This window comes from Hemitrygon akajei, chromosome 9 (assembly GCF_048418815.1).
Source record: "Hemitrygon akajei chromosome 9, sHemAka1.3, whole genome shotgun sequence".
NCBI classification, from domain to species: Eukaryota; Metazoa; Chordata; class Chondrichthyes; order Myliobatiformes; family Dasyatidae; genus Hemitrygon; species Hemitrygon akajei.
The window spans coordinates 156,916,043-156,929,011 of NC_133132.1; the positions used below are offsets into that span (position 1 = coordinate 156,916,043).

General features: G+C 40.0%; 1 protein-coding gene across 1 annotated transcript in view; it reads left to right on the forward strand.

Moving 5' to 3' along the window:
* Positions 1-12,969, forward strand: part of trdn (triadin) — a 507,565-nt gene that overhangs the window by 466,580 nt on the left and 28,016 nt on the right. The window contains exon 56 of the mRNA XM_073055375.1: positions 10,704-10,727. Within this exon, the coding sequence (XP_072911476.1) occupies positions 10,704-10,727 (24 nt within the window). The remainder of the gene's footprint in view (positions 1-10,703; positions 10,728-12,969) is intronic.

Consider the following 12,969-nt stretch of genomic DNA (forward strand, 5'->3'; position numbering starts at 1 on the left):
CTTGGTTCCTCCCTGTGCTCATGGCTCATGGACTTTCTCACAGACTGACAACAGCAAGTCAGAAATGGTAAGCACACCTCCACAGGAAACAGTTTAGGCCGGTTCATTGGATATATTTAAGAGGAAGTTAGATATGGCCCTTGTGGCTAAAGGGATCGGGGGTATGGAGAGAAAGCAGGTACAGGATTCTGAGTTGGATGATCAGCCATGATCATACTGAATGGCGGTGCAGGCTCAAAGGGCCAAAAGGCCTACTCCTGCACCTACTTTCTATGTTTCTATGTTTCCACCACTCTCATCTTAAAAACAGGCACCCTGCGGGGCTATGTGCTGAGCCCTATGCTCTACACACTCCTCACACGTGACTGCACCCCCATCTACACCCCCATCTACACCTCCAACTCCATAATTAAATTTGCGAACGATACCACAGTAGTTGGCCTGATCTTGGACGAGGATGAAACAGCCTATAGGGTCGAGGTGGATCATCTGACAGAGTGGTGTAAGGTCCTTAACACTTCTAAAACAAAAGAGATGATCATTGACTTTAGGAAGTCAAAGGACAGAGTACACACCCCACTCCATATACATGGAGAGGTAGTGGAAAGTGTGGAAAACCTCAAGTTCCTTGGAGTTATGTTGTCAAAACAGATAACATGGACCACCAACACCTCACTGCTTGTAAAAGAGGCACAACAAAGACTCTTCTTCCTCAGAAAGCTGGAACAGGCCAAACTCCCACAAAAGCTCTGAGCAGACTCGATGGACCAAATGGCCTACTTCTGCTCCTATATCTTATGGTCGTAACTTCTACAGAAGCACAATTGAATCCATCCTGACTAACAGCGCCAAAGTGTGGTAGGCCAGCTGCACAGCCGCTGAGCAACAAGACCTGCATCGCGTGGTGAAGGCGGCCCAGCGAATTGTCAGGATGGAGCTCCCAGGACTGGACACCATCTATTCCAGCTGACTCAGGAGGAAAGCAATCAGCATAACCAGAGATACCACACACCCCGGCCACTCCGTTTGGCCCGCTGGCGCCCAGCAAAAGGTTCAGGACACTAAAAGCCAGAACAAATAGACTGAGGAACAGCTTCCCAGAGCTGTGGCCTCCATCACACCACTCCCACAGAACAATGACTGAAACTGTGAGCACACACAAGGACTCAAATACTTGCACTAACGGCACTTTGTGCATTACTGTGACATTCTGGTGCTGCTGCAACTTACTTTCTGCTACTTATCTAATTAATACTGTTTTTCTATTACTGTCTTGTTTTCATCTTCCGCTTTATTTATTTGCCTGAGAGGAAGCCAAACAGAGTTTCATTGTGCCTCTGTATAATGACAATAAAGATCATTCAATTCAATTCAATCTAGGTGTCCTTGTTCATCAATCACTGAAAGTAAGCATGCAGGTACAACAGGCAATGAAGAAAGCTAATGGCATGTTGGCCTTCATAACAAGGGGAGTTGAGTATAGGAGCAAAGAGGTCCTTCTGCAGTTGTACAGGGCCCTGGTGAGACCACACCTGGAGTATTGTGTGCAGTTTTAGTCTCCAAATCTGAGGAAGGACATTCTTGCTATTGAGGGAGTGCAGCGTAGGTTCATAAGGTTAATTCCTAGGATGGCGGGACTGTCATATGTTGGAAGATTGGAGCAACTGGGCTTGTATACACTGGAATTTAGAAGGATGAGAGGGGATCTGATTGAAACATATAAGATTATTAAGGGATTGGACGCGCTAGAGGCAGGAAACATGTTCCTGATGTTGGGGGAGTCCAGAATTAGAGGCCACAGTTTAAGAATAAGGGGTAGGCCATTTAGAACGGAGTTGAGGAAAAACTATTTCACCCAGAGAGTGGTGGATATGTGGAATGCTCTGCCTCGGTAGGCAGTGGAGTCCAAGTCTCTGGATGCTTTCAAGAAAGAGTTAGATAGAGCTCTTAAAGATAGCGGAGTCAAGGGATATGGGGAGAAGGCAGGAATGGGGTACTAATTGTGGATGATCAGCCATGATCACAGTGAATGGTGGTGCTGGCTCGAAGGGCTGAATGGCCTACTCCTGCACCTATTGTCTATTGTCTATTGAACTGGGGTTGGCTGTGCTGTAAAGCGTGCTAACGACTACACTACTGTGCTGCCCTAAGGGAACAATTACAATACAATTGCTTTCCATTCTCCAACATGCAATTCAAATAAAAATTCTATTTATACTTTTATATGCTACTTAGCCGTAAGTTAGTTATAAAACTACACACTGAAAGAAAGAAACTATTAAGTGGTTTGATCGTATGGATAGTCAGAGGCTTTTTCCCAGGGCTGAAATGGCTGCCACAAGAGGACACAGGTTTAAGGTGCTGGGGAGCAGGTACAGGGGGGATGTCAGGGGTAAGTTTTTTACACAGAGAGTGGTGAGTGTGCGGAATGGGCTGCCAGCAAAGGTGGTGGAGGCGGATACAATAGGGTCTTTAAAGAGACTTCTGGATAGGTACATGGAGCTTAGAAAAACTGAGGGCTATGGGTAACCCTAGTAATTTCTAAGGTAGGGACATGTTCGGCGCAACTTTGTGGGCCGAAGGGCCTTTTTTGTGCGGTAGATTTTCTATGTTTTTCTATGGTTACCACATAAACAATCTTTTCCTTTGACAATGTGTCTACCTTAGAGATTTTCATTTACTTGGGGGGAGGAACAAGGGGAATTATAAAGTAGATCTCTTTATTGTGTTAATATATGGCCATTTGCAAGCTAAACAAATTATTTCAGAGGGTGGAAGGTCGCACGAAGCATAAATCCAATTAAGTAATTGCATCAATGTAACGTCTTGGAAAGAGGTTTTAGCAGGCATAGCTGAGGACATTATTGCTGAAACTACAATTTCTTTTTCTCAGGGAGAGTGCTTCGCACTCATAACGGTACATAATATGTCAAGATCCACTTACTACCAAAGCATAAATTGGCTTGACCTTGCTCCAAGTACTTTCCAATTAAATACATTGCTTAAATGGATTAAATGTACAACAGAGTACATGCTTTGCAAGCTATAGTCCGTTGTAAATTTTGTAACATTTACATTGTTTCCTTCATGGAAGAAGCTGAAAAATCATATAACTAATAAGCATTTTATACAGCTACTTTTCATGTAGGTTCTTCAGTTATAAATAGATACGTTAAAAAGCAAACTGGGGCATGTTTAGTATTCAGCTATAGAACAATTTGAATAATTACACCAGTCATTTCAGCTACAATTCCCAATTAGAGTTGCTGCCTGGAAGTACCAGAGCACTGTAGATAAAGTCCTAAGTGACGTCCAGAGAAATCTACACAACATAAATGCTGCATCACTAGGGAAGTGCGAGGAATTTGAAAGATAGCTGTCTAGAAATTGGATTGAACCTCACATTTCCTGTGAACTAACATTGTTGTGCTTAGTGCTAGTACAGTTGGGCCCATCTAAAAAGATCGCAAAATTGGTCAAAAGCAGGTGTGTAATAATGTTAGAGTATGTCGCCCCCAAAAAAAACCCAAAGTGTATGACGTGCGTGATTGTCAGCAGGTCCTGGTTAGTGCCTGTGCAGCCACTGACACTGCTGCTCAGACCTCAAGGAAGGGCTTCACTCTGCATGCACATGGAAAGCAGCCACTTTCTTTTCCAGACACAATACACCTCCCTTTAAAGCTTAACCATCAGCAATGCAGGCTGGTTTATATGGTGTTACACCAGAAGACCATAAAACGAAGGAGCAGAATTGGATCATTCACCCCATTTCATCACGGCTGATTGATAACCCCACTCAACCCCATTCTCCTGACTTCTCCAAGTAATGTTTGATGCCCTCACTAATCAAGAAGCTTTTAGCCTCCACTTTAAATACACACAACAACATGGCTTCCACAACTCTCTGTGGCAATAAATTCCACAGATTTACCCTCTGGCTAAATAAATTCTTCCTCATCTCTGTTCTGAAGGGATCTCCTTCTCTTCTGAGGCCAGGCCCTCTGCTCCTAGACTCTGGATTCCGTATTGGATAAGGCAGAAGAAAATCTGTTGGGTAATAAAGACAGGGCAGACAATTTAAGTAAGTATTCTATGTCTGTCTATATGGATGGAAACGCAGCAAACTTCCCAGAGGTACTAGAGAATACCAGGTCTAGAATGAACAATGAAGTTAAAAGAACTCTCAAATCTACAACTATGTGTCAAAGTATTTGGATAAAAAGTATGCAGCCTAGGTAATGAGTCATTTATTCAGCCAGATAATCTTGGCCATGTTCTCTTCTCACATTTGCCATCAGGCAGGAAGTACAGAAACTTTAGGCCCCATATTCAGGAAACCCTACAACCATCCTGAACCTGGCATGGACAACTTCAATCACCACTCTGACCCATAGTCTCATTTTCAAGGACTCTTTACAAAACATGCTGTCAGTAGTTTTTTTTTGCTGTTTGCCATCTTTTGCACATTGGCTGTTTGTCATTCTTTGTTTATGCATAGTTTATTTGTAGAAATTCCATTGTATTTCGTTCTATTCCTGTAAATGTCACGGTTGTATATGGTAACATATACATACATATCTTGATAATAAATTTAATTTTTGAACTTTGAATGTTTGAAATGTTCTACTCTGACATGAATTATTGAAATTAAGTCTAAATCTTACAACTCAAAAGTCAGAGACCAAAATTCAAAGTAAATTGATACTCAAAGTAAATTTTACCATCCAACACATTTCTGATACATCCAATAAAGTGGACCGTTTCATTGTTAAATATTCTAGACAGCATAGATAATCATATGAAATGAGGTCTCATTACATGCACAGATTTTCTGAGCATCAAATGTGGCAGTCAGACTCCTGATGACACTGAATGTTTTGCTAACACATCACTTTCTCCAGCAGATATGACATTTTATACCATTGCCAAATAAATCTTCACCCATTCATTTCTTGGTTGGAGACCCTTAATTCCTTTTTAAACACATTTCAGTGGTAGTTATATTTTATAATATACCTATTTCTCCATTCAATGAAGTATTTTCCTCTCTAATTCCTTGCAGATCTGAGACAGATTTTAATCATTGATTCTAGATTATAGTAATTATCCATTTTTTGTTATTTTCACTGAAATCAAGGAATGAGCCATTGCCTATTGGGCTTTATAAGCATTTACATGGAGTTTAAGGTAAAATATACCAAAAGGTAAAACGCCCTTTTTTTTAATCCATCAGATTTTCTTCTGCCTTATTCATAAGAAATCTACAGTCTAGGACCAGAGGGCACAGCCTTAGAATATGAGATCCCTTTAGAAAAGAGATGAGAAGGAATTTATTTAACCAGAGGGTGAATCTGTGGATTTCATTGCCACAGAGAACTGTGGAAGTCAAGTCATTGTGTGTATTTAAAGTGGGTGCTGTTGTAGTCCATCCATTTCAAGTTTTGATGTGCCGTGCATGCAGTGATACTCTTCTGCATATCACTGTTGTTACACTTAGTTACTTGAGTTACTGTTGCCTTCCTGTCAGTTTGACCATTTTCTTTGGACCTTATTAACAAGGTATTTTCACCCACATATTAGTCTCTCACTGGATATATATATATATATATTTTGTTTTTCACACTATTCTCTGCAAACTCAAGAGACTGAAAATCCCAAGGGGATCCGCGGTTCCTGAAATATTCAAACCATCTTGTCTGGCACCAATAATCATTCCAAGGTCAAAATCACATGGATAACATATTCTCCCCATTCTGATGTTTGGTCTGCACAACTGGACCTCTTGACCATGTCTGCATGCTTTTATGCATTGGGTTGCTGCCACGTGATAGGCTGAGCAGATATTTGCATTAGCCAGCAGGTGTACAGTACAGGTCTACCTAATAAAATGGCCTCTGTGTGTATAATGTACTCTCAGAAAGAAACTAAATCAACAAGCTGATAATCCATTGGATTCTGCCAAGTGATAGGACTCTGCTCCTTTTTTTTCAAACAGCTGTTTCCTTATGAAACGCGAGACATTTCCACAGTCATGCTAAGACAGTGGTGCCTATAAGCATTTGCCATTGGAGATACTCCAAAGGATAGGAGACAAACTGGTGTGCCATGCAAAAAAAATTACAGTAGAAATTAGGCGACAACCTTTGTGGAAATCTTACCTCCTGATAACCAGGAAAGTTGATAGTGGAGGCTTTAATTGGGTGATGCTGAAACTTGAACTGACAGGCCAAACATCAGGGGGTATCAATTTGAAGCAAGTGGCAGGGTTCAAGGAGAGCTGAGAGAAACAACTTGACTCAGACTTTTGTCCAAATAAGATTTGTTTGAATAGATACATGGATGGTAAGGGTCTGGAGAGCTATGGTCTTGGTGTAGGTCGATAGGACTAGGAGGCTTGGCATGGACTAGATGGGCCAAAGGGCCTGTTTCTGTGCTCTACTTTTCTATGACTATGACTCTAAATGTGAAGATTAATGCCCCCAACTTGTGTTCCTGGTGCAGATCTTCATTGATCAGTTATTTACATTTGAGGTTTTAAAGTGAGGTCAGTACAACTCCATGTTGTAATTTCTGGTACCTCAAACTTGTCCTAAGGTTTGGAGGCTTGTGTGCCTCAATGATCTAGGAAGCTATGCTGGCTAGAGTCAGGGCCTTGTTCTTTGGCTCTGCTAGGGTCACCCATGCCAAACAAATCAAAAGCTAGAGGCCAGACTAAGCATGGTCCACTGGTCCACCATGTTCAGGGGTTCAGCTCAGGGTTAACAACCATGACTAGTCAAAAAACAATTGTTTTGGAACCAGCAATGGAAGATCCTTCTAGAGAGGCAGAGATGGAGAACCTTCATTGCTGGCCTAAATGCCAGCAGTGGTAATGAGTAGTGAGTACTCCTTACAGGCAAAGTGGAACACGTGCCAAGCAAAATTTGGTCTAATGCAGTATGTTCGAACACACAACCTGTTTTAATTGGCAGAAATAACATACCAGTCAGTAAATGTCGTGGATCTGCAATTAAAACTTCCATAGTCAAAGATAAAATGCTTCTTTTATTTTTGCATTTGCTTAATTCATGATGTAGGATTTTGGGATTCCCAGTTTTATGTAGGCTAGAATAATCTTGAACATTTTTATTTGTGTCTCTTCCAAAGCTGGCTTCCAGCAGTTCATTTACCATATCTTTCTGTACCTGTTTTGTATTTATAGAAAGAAATTTCATAAAACATAAAATTAACAATTTTAATCACTATAGACATAGCTATAAATTGAGGTATGGATCTATTTGATATAGTGTCCTTGAAATAATGGAAGACAAAGGAGTTCCTTCATCTTATCACTTTATTGTTTTATTTTCATTTTTAATGACTGTTTAGTTCCTCCAGTTCATTATATGTTTATGTTCATTTACATAATGTCAGTCATCAAATTTGCACTCTTCACTTTGGAGGTTAACATGGTTTAATTGAATTGCAAAATTAGCATTTGTTCACCCTGGATGATGTGTAATTACATGCTAAGTTTAAACTTTCATTTGACATTCAAGAATGCAATTCAAGTTCGACACTCTTAATAAAGTTTCAATACTGTGGCCAAATTTAAAGCCATATTACATGACATACACTGACATGCAAAAAAAAATTGAAATAATTCTAATGTAATGTTACCAATGTGAAGGGCACTATGTACAGCTACATTATTTGGGTCAGTGCTTGGATTGCATTGTTCTCCAATCTCAGCAATTTATTTGTAAACGTTTTGTCACCATGCGAGGATTCAATCAACAGCACATAGAAGATGTCTCCTCACGTGGTGATAAAATGTTTGCAAATAAAGTGCCAAAATCGGAGAACAACTTAAACCAACAATCAGCCAGGGTTAGTCCAATCTAAAATGATTCCAGGATTGAATGGCTTGTCATATGAAGAGCGTTTGATGGCTCCGGGACTGCATTCACTGGAACTCAGAAGAATGAGGGTTGACCTCATTGAAACTTATCAAATGGTGAAAGGCCTTGATAGAGTGGATGTGGAAAGGATATTTCCTATGGTGGGAGAGTCTGAAACCAGAAGACGCAGCCTCTGAATAGAGGGGCGTCCTTTATCACTGGAGATAAGGAGGAATTTCTTTAGCTAGAGGATGGTGAATCTGTGGAATTCTTTGCCACAGACAGCATGTGGAGGCCAAGTCGTTATATATATTTAAGGCAGAGGTTGATAGATTCTTGACTGGTCAGTGCATGAAGGGATATGGGGAGAAGGCAGGAGATTGGGGCTGAGAGGAAAATTGAATCAGCTATGATGAAATGGCAGAGCAGACTCAATGGACCAAATGGCCCAATCTGCTCCTGTATCTTATAAACCCTTCTTCCCAGCTGATTTCCTTCTCTGCAATCAGCTGCTGTGATACACACATCAGTAAAACAATCACAGCTGAAATTGTAGAACATGTGAAATTGGGTCACACTGAATCTTGGCAGTGTATTTTATTAGAGCGGACAATTACAGTACTGTGCAAAAGACTTAGGGACACATATATAGCTAGGGTGCCTAAGACTTTTGCACAGTACTGAATTTTAATGAATATTTTATAGAAAATGCACTTCATTTGTAAATAGTCAGCATTAACATTCAATATATTAATAAGTCTACCTCCAGTTTCTCATTTAGGGACTTAAATCATCTTTAACCTTTACCAAAAAGATGCCAATCATAATTCAGTGTTATTTCCAAAAAGTTCTTTGAATATTGTATGCAGTTTCAAATTACAAACTCAAAAGCAATTAGGAGACATTAGGGGCAATGTTGAAATTGGGAAGGTAGGAATGGTAGCTGATTTTCATTTCACTTGCGCTCAATAAAAATAACTGCTTGTGGCACCTGATCTGCAATGTAGCACCTACACCTTGAGAAAGTGCCGCTTGCTTTTGGATGGATATCAGGTGACAAGCAGATACAATTGATCGTTGATGCAAAATGATACAGATCACTGTGTCGATGTACATGTGACAAATAAAACTAATCTTATCATGAACCAGACATCAAAACAGCTTGGATGGATACAGCAGAATAAATAGACTGTGTTAGATTCATACCATGAAGAATAAGCCAAAATTAATCGATTACTGATTCTGCAACTTTTAGAATCAGAACCATGTTTATTATTGCTAACATACAGTAAGTCATGAAAACAAAGAGAAAGACCTATAATATTGGTAATTCGTTTTTATGCTTGTGTAGGGAGCATAAGTCATGTGTTATGGGTATAGTGAACAGAATTGCTCGATTTCAGTGGCTACAATTTCAATGCAGTTCTATAGACAAGAAGTACATACCTAGCTTTTCCTTTCCTTTCAAGAAGAGGAGATGATGTGGTAGTTAATGAATTAATCTTGTGCCACTCAGTACCCTCTCCCACCTGGGAGGAGCTCAAATACTGTACAAGCCGAGTCATCAATAAAGTTCAGTTGAAGAGCCTGCATGCTCCCAGACCAATGTGTCTGCACTCTCCCTCAATACTGAACACAACATGTCATGACATTCTCATTTTGTGGCTGCAATACAGTGCAATACAAAAAATATCCTATAAGTTATAGTAATAAATACAGAAATAAAAATTAAATAGGTTGTGCAAATGGAAAGCAAAATCTAATGTGACATTGTTCAATTGTTTGTTTATCATCTGATCTCTATCCAAAGGCAAGGGTTTCTTTCTCAAGGTGTAGGTCCAACGTTGGTAAGCAAACATGAATTGAAATAGAAAAATAAGGATGTCTGAAGGAACATTTTATACAGGCACTAATATGGGCTTTTCCACAGAACTAAAAATTACATGGAAACGAAACTGAGGTGTGGAATAAATGTACCACAGACTGATTCCATAATCATTGATTAAGAATATAAATTCGTACTTCACAATGACAAAATAAACTCAAGGAAAGTCCTCCTGCTTCAACTGTACACATACCCTCGGGTCACATTTTAGGTACCTCCTGTACCAAAAGTGGTCACGGAGTGCATATTTGTGGTCTTCTGCTGCTGTATTCAAGATTCAAAATTGTTTAATGTAATTTCCAGTACACAAGTGTAAAGGAGAACAAAATAATTCCTGCTGTGCCCCAATTAACCAGAACCTACTGTATAAGTAAAGAAAAAGAGAATATTACATTGTGACGTTTGAATTTAGCCTCTTTAAATCTGCATGGCTCTATGGACCTGTGGCATATAACTACCTCATATGGATGTAATAAGAAATAATTATCAAATGCTAATTTCATATGATTGAAAGCAACAGCCGCTGTGGAGCACTTTGCTCAGAATGGCAAGTGTGCAGGAGCTTTGGCACAAGCTAAAGCTATGGACATAAGATGTAACACCTCCCTAAAATTTCCCACAATCAGTGCCAATAATCTTTACTGACTGTGTTTACTTAACTGGCATTTGGATTACAGCTGCAAATATTCACTGTAAAATTTGGTTTGGTGTAATCTAGCTTTAGTTTCCAATATTTACATTGAGGAACACTGTTAACAAGGAAACTACTCACAATATTTTTTGAATTAAAGGGGGAAAGGATGGCCAAGGGCCTGAATTTGATTAAGAACTGGCCAAGTTAAGTTATATAAAGTTAAAAAGGATAATAATTTCTTGTTGTGCTCTATCTGTATCATATTCACTTTATTGAATTGATTTCTATGTACTTTATTTTATAGAGACACCTGCTGTTGCTAAACCAGGTAATATAATTCTGATTAAACAATGTATTTTGTATATAGACTTTAACACTACAAGACATAGGAGCCGATTTAGGCTATTAGAACCATTGAGTTTGCTCTGCATTTGGTCATGGCTGATTATCTTTCCTCTTAACTCCAATCCCCTGCCTTCTTTCCGAGTCCTTACTAATCAAGAACATATCAACCTCCACTTTAAATATGCCCAATTACTTGGCATACCCAGCTAGCTGCTGAGAGTTGAAAACTAAGTGCAAACTATTTATTTGCTTGTCTATTAAATCAAAAATGCCTCCCTGTATATTTCAATAGCACATTATCTTCTCAAACATTTTTTAAAGAAATAGCTTTATCATAATGATAGTTCTGTTATGATATTGGATAGCTTAAGGTAGAGCAAATCTTATTATCCTGGGCTGGATGAGAATTTATTGAGTGGCCTGAATAAATACAATTTCCTTCCACACTAAACTTAGCTCTTGACATCAAGGGTAATAATCTTGACATCAAAAGTTTATGGATACAATGGACAACCACAGACAGCTGTTTGGAGAAAAGCATGGGGGATGTCTGAGGTAGAGAGCGGTAGGTCTGGGGAACGTGCTGTCAAGTGTGATGGTAGAGGCAGAAACATTAGGCACAGTTAAGAGACTCTTGGATAGGCACATGGATAAAAGTAAAATGGAGGGCTATGTGGGAGGGGAGGGTTAGATTAATCTTAGAGTAGGTTGAAGGGTTGGCAGAACATCGAGGACTGAAAGGCCTGGACTGCATTATACTGTTCTATGTTCCATGGTGATGGAGGATGTCAATATTGCCAGTTTCCTCCATTCTGATATTCTCTACATTTGTAGTGTGAAGGAAATAAACGATATTACTCCCTGGAGACAGGAATAACCTGGGCAAACAAACATGCTCACTGATTCAATGATAGACAACTTGAGGACCAACGCTAGGGTCTTAAATTGACCCCTATTAAATCAAATCACATTTGTGAGGATGAAACAAAAATAATATTTATATTAAAACCTGAAGGAGAATCTCACCCTCTAGAACTCTTCTGTGACCAATGAGCAATCACCAGTTCACAAGGTTATTGGCTTTACAGAATTGATTGTTGTCCAGATAGCACAGGAGTTTCTATTAGCGTAACAAGCTTAAATCCTCACACTTCAAAGCTTCATTTTATTGTCAAAGTATGCATGTACAATACAACTCTGAGATTTGTCTTCTTCCAGATAGTCATGAATTACAGAAAGACCATGGGGTTTGTTGAAAGAAAAAGACATCACCCCCCCACATGAAAAAGAAAAAGAAACAAAACTCATAAACCCCAAACACCCCACCCCTTCCCTCGCACAAAAACTAAAAGATCACCCACATAGAAAACTGCAGCTGGAACATCAAACCCCAGACTCTCAAGCCGCTCTCCCTCACATAAAAACTCATAGATCACCCTCATGGAAAATGGCAGCTAGAGCATCAAAAACCCCAATCCTCCAACCCCTGCCTCGCAAAACAGAACAAAGAAAATAGCATCAAACCCCCAACCGCTCCCTCGCGAAAAACAGTGGCAATACCCACAAAAATGAATAGATCACCCACACAGGATAATCACCAACAAGAACATCAGATCCCAAATCTCTAAACCCCCCCCCGCACAAAAAGTAACATATCACTCACTCACCAATTGCCAATAAGAAAGAAAATGAAGAAAACTGAAGGAGACCAATATGAACTACAGTCCAATAATCATATAAATCTCAGAGTTTTGAAAACATCCTCCTGTTCGCATTGAAGAGAACGGGTGCATGAACTCAGACCTTCCGTGAAGAGGGACCGTCACACCGGGTCCGAATGCCTCTGACCCGGCTTCCAACTGCTGTTGACCCCGTGACCTCTATGGAGAGCAGCCGCTGACCTACTCCACATTGCCTTCGATGCTCAGTCCTCCTCGACGCTTCGAAATAGAGTTGATCATGTCTTGGCGCCCTGTCTCTGGTTATCTCCATGACGCAGCTCGTGCTCTCGGTCTGCTCCGGGGAGAGCAGAGCACTAGATCTTGATTCTAATGAATACTAATTCCTCTGCTTCAATCAGCTTTCTCGCTGCTATTCTTCCTCATAACTCCACCATTCTCCTCTTCTTACCAGCACACACCCCTTGACTGTCCTTTCACTCTTCTTACCTACTATCTCATTGACTTATTTTTCCACAATTTCACCAGATATCCCCAGTCTTCCCC